The sequence below is a fragment of the Lethenteron reissneri genome, chromosome 16 (assembly GCF_015708825.2).
Source record: "Lethenteron reissneri isolate LAM-NWPU_2019-01 chromosome 16, ASM1570882v1, whole genome shotgun sequence".
Classification (NCBI taxonomy): Eukaryota; Metazoa; Chordata; class Hyperoartia; order Petromyzontiformes; family Petromyzontidae; genus Lethenteron; species Lethenteron reissneri.
This window is the reverse complement of record NC_083794.1, coordinates 12,338,933-12,359,294: the sequence shown is the minus strand read 5'-3', so window position 1 is coordinate 12,359,294 and position 20,362 is coordinate 12,338,933. Positions and strand designations below refer to the sequence as shown.

The window sequence follows — 20,362 nt, the reverse complement described above, 5'->3', positions numbered from 1 at the left end:
TGAAGTTTTCGTGACTGCAAGGATCCATACTTTGAGTTTTTTTCGGTCAAGTCACGTGGGTAAAAAAACTTAATCAATTAAAATGAAAACAACTAGATTAAATAAAAAAACAAAAAGTATGTTGCGCCACGTTGTTGTTCAGTATGATGTCCGATGTGTCTCTCCATGTGAGTGGAGCTTCATCAAGAACTAAATTGATTCACCTAAATTAACTGACTTAAGAATTCAGCTTTATCAATACAGATGCAAAAAAAAAGCTGCCAGGACAACCTCCGATACCTAGGCAGTAGTAGTCAGATACCATCTAGAAATGTGAGAATCTTTGTGTTTAGCCTTCTACATTACATATTGTTTATGCTTAACATTTGTGTTTGTGTGTGTATGCTCGTTTATGTGTGCCGGGCGTGGTGATGGCCACCTATCCCCCCCCCCCCCACCTGTGCTGTATGTGTGTTGTGCTGGCCTTCATAGGTGCTACTTGCTAACAGCACTTGCCCCAACAGTCTGCTAAGTCTATTCTGGGGGATATTTGTGTTTTTTGTGTGTGCTTTTGTTCTGCAAAGGCCTCAATATTTCCGTCTCATCGAGGAATGCATCTCACAAGTGGTGCTGCACCGTGGGGGTGTGGACCCTGACTTCCGTTCCACAAGTCGCTTCCACCTGGACGTTGATAATTTAATAGGTACTTGGCCATATAATAATCACTTTCACAACCCGGGCAGATAAAAGTTAATTTGACTCAACTATTTCTACAGAAAATGTGTGTTTTTGTTCCAAAATGAATGTTCATATTGTTAACGAGCTTCGCACGGACTGCTTCGCAGCGAATGTGAAAGATCCCCATGAAGTTATTAGAAAAAGAGTTGGCCGCGTGTGCTGTTGTCAAAGTCAAAATTTTATCAAATTACTCGCAGATTACTAAGTAGGTAAAACACATCGAGCAACATTGTACCCTATTGATTGACCGTGCTTGTCTGTGAAGCGTCGTACCTTTGTAATATCCTTGCACTATCAGTATGAAGCGGATACCAAAAATACTAATTTCTGATAATTTTATCCTTTTTTCTTTTTCCGAGCAAATATCTGAATTTTTTAGGTCGTCTTCTTACTGAATGGACTAAAACTATTTAATACACACATTTTCCCTGCATATTTAGATTATGATTAAAATTGAAAGAGAAAAAATATGTACGTGATTAGTACCAATTTGCCAAATTGTAATATCCTTATTAAGTGACGAATATTGGTCATGCACTAAATTTCCTTCATATTTTCCACTGGAAAATGAAATTTGCATGCATCATTGGTGAGCTGACGCAATTTAGGGCAAGCATTGAATTCCATTCTTGTGTACAAAGAACATTTTATGAATTCTCACGCACAAATAGTCACACTAAACTGGTGACCGTGATGCGTTATGCCTGATAGACCACTATTATTAGAAAAAAACACATTCTGTGGAGATTTTCAGAAATTGACACAAATTTTATTGACTGCACTTTGCCAATAATTGTTGCCTGGTTTGTTGTTTTTTTGTTTCAACTTCCAATTTTTTTGTGTTTTCAGAAAATATGGTGAATCAGCAGAAGGTCGAACAATACGAGTTAAGAGCCAGCGAACTGGAGAAAAAGGTTAGTCATCTTGTGCAGGCAGTGAATACAGAATTCACTAGATATTAATGATTAAATTGAATGGATTTTCAAAATGGGCTGGTGGGGTGGAATGATAACACAAAGTGTAATTTGTTCACGGGGAAATTTTCCTTTGGGATTTTTCAAGTGAAATTTATTTCCACTGCACCATTCCTTTCTTTTAGATCTAGTAAGAATAATGGCCATGTAGATTACATTTAATAATGTAACAGTTTAATGACATGGAAATAAAATAAAAAGTAATTCTCATGGGTAAAATGCAGCCCAGCGGTAGTTTAAACCAGCGCTGTTAAACAGATAGATTTATCTCATTGTTTTTTAGTTATTTTAGGAATTAAAGCTAATTAAAAGGTATTAAAAGGTATTGTCTCCCTGTCTCGGTTTGATGTAAAACATCGATAACAGGCATTAATTTAATTTCACTGAATAACTTTGTTTAATCTCCACTATGGGGACCTCATTTGCCAGTAAAAATATGATAATTGGTTCTTTACCCTTCTATCTGGCAACAAAACTGACACCTTTTTGCATAGTGTAGATGCTTGTCCCGAGCTCTCATACTCTGATGGTGCATTGTCCTTGAGTTGTGCGCCTTTTGGCGTCATCTGGTCCAACCCATATGAGACTAGGCTCGAAGGAAAGCTGTCTCGGGTGTGGACCAATCAACTTCAAGGACAGTGCACATTATCAGAGTTATGTTCTTTTGTTTGTATTATGACTGCAGGTATTGCGGTCTATGCAAACATGACTCCTTGCAAAAAGGTGTCAGTTTTGTTGCCAGATAGAAGGGTAAAGAACCAATTATCATATTTTTACTGGCAAATGAGGTCCCCATAGTGTAGATGCTTGCCCCGAGCTCTCATACTCTGATGGTGCATTGTCCTTGAGTTGTGCGCCTTTTGGCGTCATCTGGTCCAACCCATATGAGACTAGGCTCGAAGGAAAGCTGTCTCGGGTGTGGACCAATCAACTTCAAGGACAGTGCACATTATCAGAGTTATGTTCTTTTGTTTGTATTATGACTGCAGGTATTGCGGTCTATGCAAACATGACTCCTTGCAAAAAGGTGTCAGTTTTGTTGCCAGATAGAAGGGTAAAGAACCAATTATCAACTTTGTTTAATGTAAGTTATTATAAAAAGTTAATGTTTCATTGTGATATCATTAAATTCTTGCTGCCCTTGCCGATATATGAACATCGCCATTGAGTCGCAACGAGCATTTCACCCATGTTGAAGTCTCCCTCTCCTTGACTTTCCATTCCGTCTCATCCACACTGTTCAACCACCACACTGCAGGTCACAGCACTTCTCTCACTGCTTCTTTCCTCGCATGACTCGGCTTTGGAATTCCCTCCCATTGTCTGTTTTCGAAAGTTCGTATAACCTATTAGCTCTTTTTTTTCTCCGACTTTTTTTGCTGACCGCTTGGCATTTTGAGCCTTTGGGCCTATACGCGGCATTCTTGATGATGAATTTTTTTTATCCGGAGCAGTTTATTCCTCTAACCAAGTCCTTCCCAACACAATCCCACAGCTGGAGGCAGAGATGACAGTGCGACAGGAAGCCATGGCCGAGTTGAAGCGGCGCGAGGGTGAGGCGGAAACTCGGAGGTACGAGGCTGAGGCACGAGCCACTCAACTGGAAGAAGAGAAAACACGCATTGCTCAAGAACTGCAGCTCCAAGTCCAAGAGAAGCTAAGACTGCAGGAGGAGTTTGCCCGAGCCAGGGACGAGGTGCCTCTGCCATTCTCAATCTCTATTGTGCTAACTCGCCTCTTGTCGTGCGGTGACACAGTCCAGAGGTTCGAGGCCAGCGGCCAACCCTGGTTAATGCCGCCAATTGTATTGACCTTAAATATGACGCGTCGATTTGCTTTGACAGTGGACGTTAAAGATCCCACGTGGATTATCGCTTCAGAGCAGGCCGATGCGTGCCGGCATCGCGTTCCGAATTTGCCAAATTTGATCAATTGCTCGCGAAGTGGGAAGCCGGCATACAAACATCGCCTCCAGATGGGCAACTGTAATTCCTGCTTGCAGGCTTGTTCTACGTTCAGGGACAGCTGCCATTGGGGATTTCCTGCCTCAGGGCACTTCCAGATGTACTACATTGGAGGCATGTTATATTTATTGTGTCGATGATGAAAACAATGGTAATTGTTTTGCCACCATGGCTGGGAGAGTTTACATTTTTATATACATTTTAAGAACATATAATTATGGTTGTGACCATCGTGCTATATCCAACCATGTGATCTGGAGGGACCAGCTGTCAATTGGAGTTTTTTTGTAAGCATGGTGCTTATCACTTTCGCTAAGGGTCACAAGTAAAAATGTAAAAAATACATTGCATTTCAACTGTTATAACTGTTTACAAAATTAAGTATCATGCCGTCGGTGGTGGTGCATACGAATGAATGATCTCGTTGCAGTGAATGTTTAATTTTATCTTGTCATCGAGTTGCATTCGTATGCTTTGTTTTATAGAATTTATGTACTACTTATTTATCACAGCAAATACATTATCATCCTTGAGTTTAGAAGCTACTCCTGAATATTTGTAACATTTTCGGTCATATTTACAGCATATATATAGCCACGATGATTTTGTGTTCCTTTTCATTGAAGATCAAGCCAGCTGCACCAGACTCAACGGGAGGAGCCCCAGCCCCACCTCCTGCACCACCTCTGCCTGGGATGGTTGTAATTCCTCCTGCACCACCCCTACCTGGCATGGGTGGAATTCCTCCACCGCCTCCACTACCTGGCATGGGTGGAATTCCTCCAGCACCTCCCTTACCTGGCATGGGTGGAATTCCTCCTGCACCTCCCTTACCTGGCATGGGTGGAATTCCTCCTCCACCTCCTCTACCTGGGATGGGTGGAATTCCTCCTCCACCTCCTCTACCTGGGATGGGTGGAATTCCTCCTCCACCTCCGCTACCTGGGATGGGTGGAATTCCTCCTCCACCTCCGCTACCTGGCATGGGTGGAATTCCTCCTCCACCTCCGCTACCTGGCATGGGTGGAATTCCTCCACCGCCTCCTCTACCTGGGATGGGTGGAATTCCTCCACCGCCTCCACTACCTGGGATGGGGGGGCCACCACCTCCTCCCCCACTTCCTGGCATGGGACCCCCTCCACCGCCACCGCCACCAGGGATGGGAGGCCCTCCTCCGCCGCCTGGTCTTTTCACCTTGGCCGCACAGCGTCCGGGCCTGCCCTTTGGCCTGCAGCCCAAGAAGGAGTACAAGCCTGAAATCTCCACGAAGCGTGCCAACTGGGCCAAGGTAAGGTGCAAATTGAGGATCAGCGGGGTCACCCGAATGAAACAACTGGAGGTACAAAATTACCCAAGGCTCCTCTTTAAATCAGCGGTAATTAATTGAGATTTCTTCAGTTCATGTGTTTAATGCAACCGGCCGCAGGTGTGTCCTGTATGAACTTCGCTAGATCGCATGTGGTGTTCTCCACAAGGTGATTAATTGGTGCACTTGATTTTGCAATAAATATTTAAATCCTCAATTAATTGTATATCATTCAACCTCTAGGGTAACTTTAAAGCAAACAGTTTTGCGTGACCGAAATGCATTGTCCGAAGCTCATGTTCAGTAGGATTCATACAGCAACACAGTTTTAAGGCTTTTTTTACATTAGCTTATATTTAATCGGAATATACATAGCTGATTTATGTTGTACATTGAATTGATACATTCTGACCACTCTATAAATGTCTCTGTAAGAGCTTTGGTGACTATGAGTTCTCACTGATTCAAATGCCTTTTGTCGTCTAAATCAATGTTTGTGCAATATTTATAAACACACGTATATAAATTAACAAAAAAAAATTACAATGATGGGACAACCACGCTGAGGCTGCATGCAGAAAGTAACAAATTGCATGTAAGAAGATGAGTTCGACTCGGAGAGGAGTTCTCACTCAGTCTTGTCACACTGACCTTTGAAATATCTTAATATATAATTGTAGAAATGAAGGCATGAACATAATTGAACTTGCTTATAACAGTCATAACCAAAGCAAATGAGCTACTGGAGATGATGGAAGAACCTCCCTAGAAGGCTGAAAATTTGTGCTTAAAATGAAGTCCCGATGATGATTGCTTGTGTTGCAATCGAAACGTGATAATTTTATAGTGAAATTGTTATTATTTTATTATTTCCCTTCTACGTGACTTTACCGAAAGAACCAAGAATATGAATCCCTGCAGTCACGAAAGCTTTAAATTGAAATTTAAAATCCTGTACAAGAGGTTTGCTGATCAAAAGAAAATAATTGTCAGAGGGATACAACTGAACTTTGTTTATCTAGGGCAGTTCATGAAGGAAGGCTGGGTCAGAATGATTGAATAATGAAGATAACAGGTTGATAATAATAATAAAATATTCTCACCAAGAGGTCGGGAATATTTCATCGTTTCTGCTGACTGGTCTTCCTTCTTCAGGAAGCTGAAACTGACATCTGATGGAATATAGAGGGGAATGTGAGCAGTTGGTGTGCTTTTGGAAAATTTAATTTAATAATGAAAAGCAACGTACTAGTGTGCCTCAGGGACAACAGTTTGAAATCATTTCATAGTACCTGTTACGCATATGGATCAGAAATGTGTGTATTTTGAAATTATTTTGTATCGTACGTTACCAACTTTGTTGATTGTAGGTGTGGGCGAAGGACAACAAACTAAACACGAAAAATTCAGTTCTTAAAAAAAAGAGTTTTCAATCTAGGTTTAAAAGTGCATAGCTACAGTGGCTTCCTAATATCAGATGGAAAATCGTTCTAGAATGCCTGCAGAAGCGCTACTGAAAGTGTGTGATGCAGTGAGGAAACATGGGCATTGGTAAAGAAAATGGAACAAAAATCTTAGAGATGTGCACAAATTACCATGTAAATACATGCTGGCAATTACACTGATTACACAATTAGCTAAATGTGTAGATCATAATAAATGCAAGTTATAGACACATTTACTGTTAAGAAAGTGGGCTTGGCTACGACATCACTAGAATGGATGTTGGCCAATGGACGACACTGGTGATGAAATGTCAGCCGAGGGAGGGAACACTCGAGAGAGCGATGCAACTCTAGATGGAGCAATAAGATTAGGTTTTGTGCAGAAGATGGCTTATGGCATTGCAATACTGCGAGGGTTGGTTGGCTATTATGTGGGGAGGACTTCACGGGTCATGAATGCTGAGGATGATTGATGATGATGACCAACCTTTTGAAATGGCGTTGCAATGACCACGTTTAAACACATTCGTAATGTTCAAGGATAGAGATACATGTTTTTTTTTTAAATAAATGTCCTTCCTTTTCAAGGATTGTTTTGTCTTTTTAGCACGTATCAGTATGCTACAAAAAAAGCTGGATAGGATAATTTAAAGTTGTGTACTTTCTTCCAGATCAGGCCGGAGGAGTTCAAGGAAAACAGCTTCTGGACAAAGGCCAAGGAGGAACGTTTTGAAAACCCAGATGTCCTTTCAAAGCTGGCCCAAACTTTTGCAGCACAAGCCGCCAAAGGTGGGGTCACACGCTAATGCACATCCAGGGCATTTAATTCCACGCTGCACGGCATTGCAAACAAATCAAAATCTTCCCAATGGATTTGTTTTTATTGAATGGTCAGTGATGATGTCTTTTATTTAACTGGGGACCTCTTACTGCGTTGCTTCAAACGCATGTAGCGTTGCATTCCAGTGTGTTATACATTGACGTTACCTGATATTTGTTGGGGAGAATCCTGATTTCTCTCACCGCTCTGTACTGTATATTTTAATGCATATTAATCAAAATTTGTAGCAAACTCTCTTTTATTTATAAATCACTGCTGTACCAAGACACATAAAGTAACATAATAGGAAATCGATAATTGTCTAAAGACATTTACGATATTGGCAACCTTTTTCTTTTGTGTATTGACCACACTACTTCCGATTCATGCGCAGGCCTTTAACAGTGATTAATACAAAGCAGGCTGATTTTGCAATTGTCTTCTGATGCTAATCAATTTGGAAGGGCAATATTGACTATTGTTGCATGCATAGATATCTGCAGTCCGGTGTCTGTCTGTTTAAAATTGACATAATGGATGCCATCGGTATATTGCATTGGCATGCTCTTCTGTTGGTAGTGAGTCTATCTGCTGGGAAGGCAAAATGCATAAGAGTGACAGATTGAGCACGTTGTAAAAGCAGGTATATCTGTCGCTGCCAGTGTGAACCTCAAGAACACACATTTATTGCGTTAGCAGCCACATTTATGGTACTTTAATAGATCTTTGGGTGAGCGAGTGGGTAAGATGGAGTGGGCGTATTGAATTAGCGGCTGTAATTGTGCCAGTTTAATGGCATCCCCTTCCTTGCCCTGAATAGGATACAAGGCACAAGTCGCAGTTTATTCTGGCCCTTTTGTAAAGAGCAAGTCTGGTGTAAATTACATCTGTCCATGGTTTTTTTGGTAAAATAAATAAATAAATACATCTATCTTTACATTCACAAGCAAAGGTTTGCTTCTTTTGGTGTATTCATTATTGCGTGTCATCCATTCCAAATCAAATTTTAACGTGTCCCGTTGCTTTCCATTTAAATATTACCGCTGCTGAATTTCACCAAGGTGACAATAATATCAAGCTTTGGAAAAAACTGTATAGTCAAACGAAATATGTTTAAAGCATTGCCACAAATCCATAGAGAAGACCAATATAATAGAATTTGTGTAGCACTAATTCAGAGTATGTGCACATGATATATGCTGCTGCAGCAGCAGCAGTAGCAACAACAATGTGATGAATATTGTGATGGTCTTCATTGTTTATCATCTTTTCCATGTCCAATTCCAGGTAGCAGGTTGAATTTAGGCTTTGCTGTGATCTCCTCTGGATAAACCCTTGTCCGTAAAAAAATTTACGATATGACTAATCAACCCACGGAAATTCGGAGTGTCCACAGACGATTTCCCACTGATAATAGGGTTACAAATAAGAGCGGTTTTAATTGTAGGCGACTCGTCATTCGATCAGGTTTGTTCCGTTGTAGATCCCACTTCTATGAATAATCTCAAATAATTATCATAATATCCTTATTGATGTGTAGGAATGTATCAAGAAAAAGCTCTGCCCTTTTTGTTATCATCCTTGCTATTCAGATAACCCTTGCATTCCAGCTCATTTGTTGCTTGCATTAGTCCTACATCTCAATGCATTCGTTGTATTTCTCTTGTGCAGCTTCGTAACATGTTTCCCAATGCGTACACAGCCCCACATTCCTAAACCATTGGGGAGTTGCGGCAGCGGATGATCATGCGTTGTCCTGCGCTGCACTTGCCGTTCATCGCACTGTAATGATGCATTTCCAAGCCAAAGGAGGAGTGCTGGAGCGCAAGGCCGGCGCTAAGGCTGGCGGCGGAATCGACTTGCCGGAGAATTGATTTAATTAGCACGGGTTACAACAAACCACCAGGGACTGTGCCGGGCCGGGCCCTGAGTGTTGCTGTTTGGGCAGTGGTGGGGGGAGCACAGAAAGAGTTGGCTTGGTGTTGGGGGGGGGAGAAGTGGTTGGGGAGGTCTAGGGGATATCGGAAGACGCTTTTCTGGGAAAAGGTTATTCTGTCGGGCCGTACTGAAGTTTTTAACAGCATTTTACAGTGATCAATGTGGTGCAGCAGTTGCCAGTCGATAATGTACTGAACCCGCATGGTTACGTACTTGCACGCTTGCCCTGGGTAACACGGCAGCAGCTGAAATGAGTGGTTTGCGGATGCACCAGGAGCAACTTCATGCAAATTTTGAAAGAATATATATTTCATTACGCAAGCAAACTTTAGCATGAAAAGCACTGATTTAGGTCATGCCTATACGTTGTGTATTGTGGATATAAATATACCATAATGATGGAGCACCTCGATACCTGTTGTTCTGGCAGTTCAATGTATACAACAGCAAAAGTTGGGCAGTAGGAATCCTGAATTTTGATATAACGGTGCCCCCAACACCTTTCAGGAGATATTGGTGAAAACCTAACATGATACTATCTTCTGACATTTACGTAGATTTTTTTTTGCTCTGTGCTCTTCGTATGGTTTAGCATGACAGGCAGGCCAGGTTTTCAGCAGTTGCAATATTCAAGTCGCTTCCAAAAGCGCACACCTCCTGTGCCGCTGACCCCATTTAATGCAGCACACAGGTAATTTGATGTGGCGGCATTTTGTCCGAAATCTTCATTATCCAGCTAATCGTGATTTATGATTAAGTCGGCAGCTCCAAACTGAAGTGACAGCAGCTCCGGAATGCTGCTCCTTGCACACCATTAGCTGCTACATTCATTAGCTTTGCCAGTAATTGGAATTTTGGGATTAGCGAGCAGCGGAATGAAAAGTGTGGTTTTATTTTCGTTGGAAGATGTCATTTTTTAAGGAACTGTCAACTGTAATTCATTCAACTCTTTTTGCACGGTGACTGCAAGCCGGGCGTGAATCTGTTTGCCAGACAGTGAGCGGCAGAATCTATAGGTTGTGTACACTGCCTTGTGTTGACATGTGTGTGATGAAATAGATTTTAATTATTTTGGTCATGATGCGTTTGAAATCTTACACCCGGAAAGAGGTGGCACATTTCATGCGAGGAAAGCAATTGTGCATCAGCAGCATTGATTTGGTATTTTCTGTAGTATTCTACACTCGTTTTAACGTTTTAATGCACGAAGAACATTTGTCATTTCGGTTGAAAGGGTTAAGAAAGTGATCTCTCTAAAAATATAAATTAAACCTTGAGAAAAATAAACTTTTGCTCAACCTGAAACAGTTTATATACTTTTCCCATTTCCACCCTTGATCTGTTATTGGTACAGATGTGAAAAATGTTGCACTGGAAATTTCATTTTAAAAGGAAGGGGTTTTTCATTTTCATACACGATATATTTTATTTTTCTTCACTCCCAGCTGATATTTGCAAATGTAAGTAGAACGTAGAGTTATAGCTCTTTTACCAGAACACAATGCCTCTGGCTGACTTTTGGGTATGGGGTCATTTTCCTTCCCGCATATTTTTAAATAGATTTCCTCTCTCGGGTTGCCGGCGGTTGCTGTTCTTCTCCTTCCATCGGATCGCTAACCGTGCATGTTTTTGCTTTCTGGCCCATTTGTTCGCATATGAGAGGTTTTAAAAATGCCTCTCTCTCTCCCTCTGTCCCGATTCGCTTTCTCTCCAGTCTCTCCGGCCTATCTTCAGTTTCTCCTGCTCTCTTGCTGTCCCTTTCTCCCTCTCTCCAATCCTCTTGCTTGTTTTGTTCAATTTCATTATATATTTCTATACTCTTGCCTTTTTTTCCCCCCAGCTAAGGCCTAGTGCCAAAGAGTGCATGAAGGGGCCTACTGATGGATAGTGTACAACATAGCCCATTTGTCAAACGTAACGATGCTCCATCCCAGAGGATAGGCGTCCCCCAGTAAGCACCTACCGTGCAATGACGCCACACAAAGCTTAATGCACAGTGCTGTTAATTTATTTTTATGTTTAAGTTTATTCACACGTGTGCTATATTTTTTTACGGTGATATATACCCCTCGTGCTCGTATCATTGTCGTCATCATTTTGTTTTATGTTGTGCCCTCGTCCTTTAAAAATAATATTCAAGCATGGCGCTGACTAATAACAACAATGTATGCGTACATTTGTGCCTCCGTGCACATGTGTTCATACACATCTTACGTACATGTGTTCGTTAACAAGGCTCAACGAGAATGGTGTATGTTGCACTTATCACTTTGTTCACGATATAATTAATATCAATGTACAAGCCCCCCTTTGGCAATTTACTGCTGAATAAAGGCCTCGCCACGCTCTGTGGGTTGGTGAAGGTGAGGGTCCAGAACCAATTCAGATATCACTCACACACTCATTGTAGCCATGGCCAGGAATTTAATGAAAGTTTCTGGATTAAAAACATAGTCTGTTTGTATATTGAACTTCTTTCACACCGTACTTAGCCAACCATGCTAATCAGAGATACGGGCGAAGGACTAAACACAAAAAGCAGTTCTAAATTACTTTCAATTAAGATTTTAACGTGCAGTGGCTTCCTAATATCGGAAGTGCATCTGAAAGCGCGCGATGCAGTGCCCGACTTTGTTCGATGGCTACCCAAAAGCTGCTGCGAGCAGGTGACGTCACTCCACATCGAACAGCCCCCCTCAATAATCATGAACAGGTGATGTCCTCCAAATGGACACCCCCCCTCCATTCATAATAATTAGCGGGTGACGTCACTCCACATGGGGGGGGGGGCAAGGCGCCTCCTCCCCCCTCCTCGGCGTCAACTTACAACCCTCACTACAAAGGCAGAACCCTCACGTCATCACGCGATCTCCGTAACGCTGTTAAGACATCAAAGTAAAAAGGACGTCATGATGAACAAGGGATTATAACCTTAAAATGAAATAGGTCTGTGTCACCGCGCCCTTACAAATTGCACTTGAATGGATGCAATGAATATCACGTCACGGCCTGCTTTTCGCTTGCAAGTTTCAGATTTACTGCAATACACCCGTCCTTGGACGGGCAAAAGGCTAGTCACTTATTGAATCTTTGAACACTCTCCTGATACATGTACTCTCCACCTTCTCTGTTCCTCACTCATATATTGTGCGATTGCTTAAACAATATTCAATCACCTTTGAGAATAAACAAGGAGGGTCGTTGGAAACCAGTGGGGGGTATCTATAAATGGATCGGCCTACACATCATTCCACATACTGGTCCCATAGCCATCTTAATAATTAATGTTCTGGTGAGGTTCTCTGAAATACGCTTTCAAATAAGTTGAACTCCGTCTGGGTCTAGATCCATCTAATGCTCAACTAGTTGCCAAATAAGTTTTACACATGCCACAAGAGAGCCTGTTGAGAACCTCAGTGTTGTTATCTCTGCACCCTCCACCTTGCTCTTCTGTCGATATCGTTTTTTACCGCACGTCCAAGCAGTGCGTTGTGGATAATTGTATAAATACTGAAACCTTTGAAACTGTAAAACATTTAACACATTTTCTTTTGCAAGCCCAAAGGCCACGTAGTCTTGAGTCCTCATGAATGCTATCGACAACATTTAATAGTTACATCTTAAGTGTCTCATCAGAGTCTTTGATATTTTCATGCCTCATAAATAATTAATTTGAGTGAAGAAACGAAAACAACATGGTGGAGTTATGGATATCTAGGGTATTCGTGAGGGCGGGCAGAGATCAAAGTATTTAAACCGATGTGGGGAAAGAGTAGGGTGGAGTGTTTGATAATGAATCACAATGTAACATTGTATCTAAAATGGAAAGTTTTCAATCGGTGCATATCTGTAATGACTAGTGGGTTCAGCAAAATGGAAATTGCTAACGAACATTTAACAAAAGCTGAAAAATACTCTGGCAAGCATGGAACAATAACACGCTGGGAAATTACGCAGAGAGGCAGAAAGAGGAATGCATGGACCAGAGTGTCAATGCAAAGTTTCGAGACATTGAGACACGTTGGGTGCATTGCAAAAAAAGTAGATGATGGCCAACGTAGGAGACTGGTGATGCCAAAGGTGTGGACATGTCAGAGGGGGGCAACCGCTGCAGAGTTGATCGGATGAAATTCGCTCATTTGCAGAAGCAAGATGGATTGTGGTTCTCACAAGACCGTGGGGAATGGCGACGATTGAGTACTTTATCTAGCAGCAGATGATGACGTAATCACGGGGCAGTGAAATGATGATGAAATGCTTCAGTAGCCAATAACACATTAAGCTACCTGAAGTGTGTACAACTTAGCTGACTATGCACAAAGCAAATTCCTGAGTGTCCTGGTCTCATGCGCAAAGGGCGTATTTTGTTGTTGTTAATACTTTCTTTGACAAATTAAGACTCGTCATAAATGCACAGTAGTATTTTATTTTATTGTAAACTCGGTGGGATGCTGGTTTCAAGTGGGTGGGAATTAAGCATTGAGGGGGGGGGTTGTTTTTTGCAAGTGGTCCAGAATGGTTTACAAATTGAATGACCTTAACTGGCCCTGCAATACTTTGAGACCCATGGAAACACTGTGACCCACATGAAGACTTTGAATCTTGACAAGGTCTAGACCTGAACATTTGGATCAAGAAACAATTCTTCCTGTGGCTTTATAGGGAGGTGAGTAAGTGTCGCGGGTTGGGAGAGAACCTTTGTTCAAATCAAAGTAGAACATTTCTCTTGTTGGTCAAGTTTACGAAACGCATTCCTGTTCCATCTCGCTTAACACAGAAAAAAACCACTCTTCACGCTGTTACATTATACATAAACAAAATTTCTTGTGTTAATGGTCTTTTTTTTTTATTACAGGAGGTGTCACTCGAATAATTTTATTTTTAAACTCGAGGTATTATGTTGTGAAATAGTGGTAACATATCTTTTTTTTAAATCCTTTATATTAAGTTCACTTGCTTGCGTGCTTGCTTGCTTGCGTGCTTGCTTGCTTACGACCGTGCAAATCTTTCGGTCGTTTTTTAACCCACTTCCCGTGATCCAAACGAGCTGACATTTTCCACACAGACTCGTGGTGCCAGACAATTAATGTTCGTGAAAAAAAATTCCCAAAATGTTACACTTTTTAGGCAAAATTTTTTTATTTTACATATATTCAAATAGAACTCATTCATGGCTTTGGCTGAACGTCACAGTGTAAGAGCCCAGAGCGTAACCCCTCCACAGGCCGTGGCGGAGTAGCGCAGTTGGTAGCGCCCTCGCTTCCCATGTCAAAGGTCGCGGGATCGATCCCCGCGTCCTCCACAGGCGAATATATTTTTAAATCCTTTATATTAAGTTCGCTTGCTTGCTTAGGACCATGCAAATCTTTCGCTCGTTTTTTAACCCACTTCCCGTGATCCAATCGAGCTGACATTTTCCACACAGACTCGTTGTGTGTGACAATTAATTTTCGTGAAAAAAAAATTCCAAAATTTTACACTGTTTAGGGAAAACAAATTAAATATTTAATTACCAATTGCTTAATGGTGGCAGACAATCATCTGACCCATAGGTGGCAGCCATCTCAAGCCAGAGGACGAGAGGACTCTAGCCGCCACGCATATAAAGGATTTATAGTGAAAAACTTTGTTTTTACGGGTTTACTTGTTTAATCATCGCAAGGCCGTTGATAATGTTTATTTTGGGAACATTAAGTCATTGTCTCATTTACATTAAGTGTTAACTGCTTTTTCTTTAATCGTGAAAAGAAAACCGCAGCATATTTTGATGTTTAAAAAGTAAAGCTTTGCATGACTTCCATAAAAAAATCAACTTAAATATATTTACGCACTATATTTCAATACAAACACTGCAAGTAATGCAGTGTATGAAATGTGACACAAAAGATAGATATTGTTTAGCCTCTACATAATTTAATCTGAGGCCTTGCATGAACATCCGTTGCTAGAAACTGTCACTTCTAACATTTCATATTTTTTTTGTGCGTATTGACGGAGAGAGCTTGTCCTTACGATGGCCATATTTATCAATGGAAAGTCGCTGGTTTTATCCTTGGCGTTTAGCGGTGGCTGGGAGATTGATTTTATATTGGGTTGTCTTGAGGTCAGAGGCCTCTTCGTTGGGTTACTGGAAGCGGCCATTTAGATGACTACCCCCCCCTCATCCAATGGTGCTGCCAGGAACTTCGTTGCCTCAGCCCCCACACTTCCAGTCACATTGCTGAAGCCATTTTGGCAAACGTAGATTTTTTATTTTAGGGTGGGGGCAAAATTAATTACAAATTTTTGAGAAGGAAACCTCTGGTGTTGTGTTCTATACCTGAGTTTGACGCAGTGTTGTAACACTTAAGGAAACTACACCCAGCGTGGTGCTGTCGGACCCCAAGGGATCATCTGACTAACTGCATGCCCAGTCCCTGTTTGCTCGCGTGTATCGTTGGATGATTGGGAAACCATACACGCTTACGTGCAATATTTCAAGTAAAGATATATAACCGAGCACTTAATTTACAGCGTAGCGACGGAATTGCGTAACGTTGCGTGTGCCGTTGCAGAAGTGGTGCATTAACATTCTGCAGTTGTACTCACAACATGTAGGTGTTAAGTAGAACGTATGTGCTGTCGTGTATTTATCTGTATGGTCTTTTATAGACATGTGTTTTGTGTTCTGTTGCTTTTTTTTAATCTGAAAGCATGCATTGTTGAAGAGGTGATGAAGCCGAAATCAAGAATGCAACATTCATTTTTATGGAAACATGCTACATGCACTTTCGGTAAAGCCACGTAGTTAGAAAAAATGTAAAAAATATCCCGATGTTTCGATCGCAACACAAGCAATCGTCTTCAGTTGAGAGAGATAGAAAGCTGCTGAGACAAGGTCTTATATATGCCTGAGATGGTGCATCAAGGTAGGTGGGTGGAGCTAGAGATGGTCCAACCACAGAGGCTGGGGCAGTGGCCTTTGTATTGTGAGAGATTAGCCTGTAGGGTGCCACCAAAACTGTGGAGGTGGCCACTGTACTGTGTGTAGCCCAAGGGTAAGTGGGCGGGGCTAGAGATGATATTTTCATGTAAATGTAAGATCAGAGGGCGCCCTGAGGCTGTGGAGGTGGCCATTGTATTGTGAGATATTTAGCATGTCAATGTTGGATAACCACCGCAACGGTGGGTGTGCTAGTGAGACATTCAGCCTGTCAATGCAAAGACATCCAACCTGACATGCTAATCTCTCACAATACAATGGCCACCTCCACAGCCTCAGGGCGCCCTCCGATCTTACATTTATATGCAAATCCGATCTCTAGCCCCAATGGTGGAGCCAGGATTTTCAGGTGGGGGGGGGGGCAACCCCTCCAACAATGAAAAATGATAGGAGTTAGTAAGTAAAGACTTGTCGCTTGCTTTTTATTCGACGCGTGTGCGGCGATGGCGCAGCCATCGATCGAGGGTCAAATTCGAACCGCGTTGTGTGATCGGCATCGCGCTCGCTGAAGGTGTTTGCCTTCAGGGAAGTCGTGTACTGTTTTCGCAACTGCGCACAATTATGTGAGTCACTTATAACTGCTTTGCCGTTACTTATTGCCAATTATGGACTCAGACTATTGTCCTACCATCTCATAAGAATCCCTGGCACATAATAATATGCTACACAGTTGCAGTGTGGGTTGCAAAATTTCCCCATTTATTACTAATAAACTCCAATGATCCGATTGAAATCCCTAATTTCGATCGGATCATTGGGGGGACACGTGCCACCCCACCCCCCACTGGCTCCGTCAGTGTCTAGCCCCGCCCACTTACCCTTGGGCTACACACAATGCAATGGCCACCTCCACAGCTTTGGTGGCACCCTACAGGCTAATCTCTCACAATACAAAGGCCACTGCCCCAGCCTCTGTGATCGGACCATCTCTAGCTCCACCCACCTGCCTTGATGCACCCATCTCAGGCCTATATAAGACCTTGTCTCAGCAGCTTGCTTTCTCTCTCTCTCTCTCACCTGAAGGCGATTGCTTGTGTTGCGATCGAAACGTCGTGATATTTTTTATTATTTTTATTCTATCTACTTGGCTTTTACCGAAAGACCGATAGAATACGTATTCCTGCAGTCACGGAAGCTTTAAGTCAAGATTTAAGCCAAACATCCTTATATTGGTCTGGTAGACGGAAGACAAGGGGCAGCTTCTGATATATAGGCACCGTTCGCATTTAAGCACACCTGGCCTTGCTCTCAAGGGGTATTCTTATATCCAGTGTGTGCTATATATTTTTTATTGCGGCTTTCACATTTTTTTTTAAGACAAAAAAAACAGGAGGCTGCACATCTCTCAAGAACGTTAGTTTTGATGTGAGTGGGATTACTCGCAAGGCCAGGGACATTGTGTTGAGAAGATGTGCACAGCACAGCCGCGCTCAAAGGACTTAAGCATTGGGTGTTGTGCTGATCACAGTCACAATTGGGGGAGACACTTGAGTGGAGAGAGGTCAGGAGGTCGGGCTCAGGAACAGGAGGGTGCGCTGCCCATTACTCTTTCCGTGCTGTGCAACCCCTGGGGAAAATTAACAGGCTCTGGCACCAAATCAAAAAGTACTTAGATTTCCGTTGACAGTTTTGATAGGGCGACCCCAAGGGAGGGGCTCTTCGTATGGAGTTTTTGGACAGGGCCTGTCCATGCTAAGCACTGCTTAAAGTGTTGATGCTGCCTAATTTGCGAAAGGATTTGTGTAAATGCACGGTTAGTGCATTTTTCATTTGTTTTTAAATTGCGGTGTGAGGAGGTGCGAGTTCGCGCACAAGCAAACACGATCCATATAGACCTTGAGAGAAACGCGCATCCTAATACGTGGGTAAGAAGGGGAGAGTAATGCGATGCTGATGGTAATGATCTCAACGATTACTGTAATTGATAATTAATAAAAAATAATGGAAGCATCTATTCTAAAGGAAGTGTCGTGAAATTGCAACTAATGTCCTTGTTGTCTCATTTGTCAGGATGTTGTTTTGTTTTTTGTACAGGGAGAGGAGTGGGCAGTTTAAAATTGTGCTATCACCGCAGAACACAAAGTGCAGCAATATATTGCTGTGACGGAGCCTATGCAGAATTATTTTAGGATGCAGTATTTGCAATCGGTGTACCATCATTGGACCACCATGGATAAAAATGCAACGTTCCAATCATGGTACGATTCTAGCTCATTTTGTACACCTACCTATCTATAGTCGCCTTGACTATACATGTTTCAATTATCCCTGGCCAATAAATAACAAAGCAGCTGCCTCTTTCCATGGCAGTGGTCGGGCTTCGTGTGTGTTAAGGGCGGCAAGGGAGGGTTGGTGGTTGGAGGCGGAGGAAGGTGGGTTTGTGGGAAGGCCTTGTATTGTCTTAACTGTTTTATGGCCTGTGGCACAACCTTGCGGTGGAGTTGAATGTGTCACATGGGGTGGTGGGTGTTTTGTGAGGTGGCAAAAGGGAGTGGGATGGGGGAGAGCAAGAGAGTGGATACTGAGGCTTGGCTCGCTTGACATAATTGAATGTTTGTACCAACGTCTCAGTGATGCAGCCATGTATACTGCCCTACCTTTGACTGATAAACTGGAATGACATCTCAACGGGGCCTTTAAAGCCACACTGTACAAAGCCCAGCCTCGTTCCACACACTGAGATGAATAGCAGCTGCCTTTGTAGTGGCAGCAAGGACTGACAAGACCACACATTTACAACACTTGCAGCACTGCTCGCATTTCTCATTGCCTGTGTAGCCTCAGCCTGAAAGCATTGGAGCTTGTTTTAAATAACGATGTTTTTTTCAAGGTGAAATATACATGGAATCATTTGTATCTGAACTCCTTGAGACTTTCATTGACCTTGACTGTTGTTGACATTGTACAAATTGACCTTGGGGGAGTGGTAGCACAGTGGTTTTGGCACTGTGCAATGAATCCGAAAACTTGAATTTGATTCTTGGCCAGAGATAAATTCAGTGGCGAGTGCAATGTGAACGAGTCCTGACCAGAGTCCTCATTGCGCTCTACCCATCCATTCTGACCAGCTTGGCATGGAGGAGGCCTTCATCCAGCAGTGGATTGACAATGACTGTAAATGTTTTTAATATGTAAATATTTTAACTATTGTAATTGGGTTATGGCGTCAGTGTATGATGATAATTTGTCGGTTCAGGGCTCTCATTTCACTGGATTTCCGATGAGGCTGTTCGGTTTTCCCGTTGAACATTTGATGGGGAGTCACTGTTGAAGGTGCTGTCAGCTCATTCCAATTATTCAAGTCAACCACCACTACCTGTGCTTATCATCTGAAGCCTGAAAACCGTGTTCACCACCACTCAACTCGCATCTCACGTTGGAGTTACGAGCTTGATACTACACTTGAAGTCCCTTTTCCCTGGGTTTTCTGGAGCTAAAACTGCGCGTGTCGGTTTTTCAGTGTAAGACTTGCACATTGCCAAGTCCATTCTACAAGACCGATTTGTTTAATATCAGAGTTCAATGTCTAAAGGTATTTTACATTTACTAGGGAGTGGTGCGTGCACAAAGAGCATTTGCCTGGCTTGCCTGTGCATGCCTCCTCCACAGACAAGCACACACATATTTATTTATTTCCAATGTTAGATTCAGAACATGGTAATTTTAAATATTTAGCTGTACACTCCGTATTATGCACACCTACATCGTTTATGTTGTAATTTAAATTATATATAAGACATCTTGCATGGCTGATTTCTAAGATATGATAAATTGAGTTCAAAATGGCAAAAGCAGCCTTGCTGAACTATCTTTAACACCATTACTACTTAGTATGTTCAGATCTAATGAGTCAAAAAGAATAGCTCTTTTGAAATTATAGACATGGCAAAACCTGGTTATCTGATTTGCACTTTACACCATTTTAACATCTTGTATTTTTCATGCCACATTAACAGACATCCCTTACAGTAATTTGAAATTGTACACAGTTGGGTAGTGCACAGTGGATATCGCACTGCCCCCCAAACCCAGCACCCCGAGTTCTATTCCCGGCCACAGTCGTCGTTAGTGACAAGCGATACCTTCATACAGTATTTGTCTCCGCCTTATATATCGGTCGGTGGTTAGTAAGCATATATACATAACGACGACGGTGGCCTTCATTCCATGTTCTGTATACAAAACTTTTAAAACAATAATACTTAATTAATATTC

At 42.1% G+C, this 20,362-nt stretch overlaps 1 protein-coding gene across 3 annotated transcripts in view; it reads left to right on the top strand.

Annotated features, from left to right (window-relative positions):
- Positions 1-20,362, top strand: part of LOC133342998 (protein diaphanous homolog 1-like) — a 233,676-nt gene that overhangs the window by 139,670 nt on the left and 73,644 nt on the right. For all 3 annotated transcript variants that reach the window (XM_061552421.1, XM_061552420.1, XM_061552419.1), the window contains 5 exons: positions 564-682; positions 1,567-1,631; positions 3,187-3,387; positions 4,282-4,944; positions 7,079-7,196. In XM_061552421.1, coding sequence (XP_061408405.1) covers positions 564-682; positions 1,567-1,631; positions 3,187-3,387; positions 4,282-4,944; positions 7,079-7,196 — 1,166 coding nt within the window. The remainder of the gene's footprint in view (positions 1-563; positions 683-1,566; positions 1,632-3,186; positions 3,388-4,281; positions 4,945-7,078; positions 7,197-20,362) is intronic.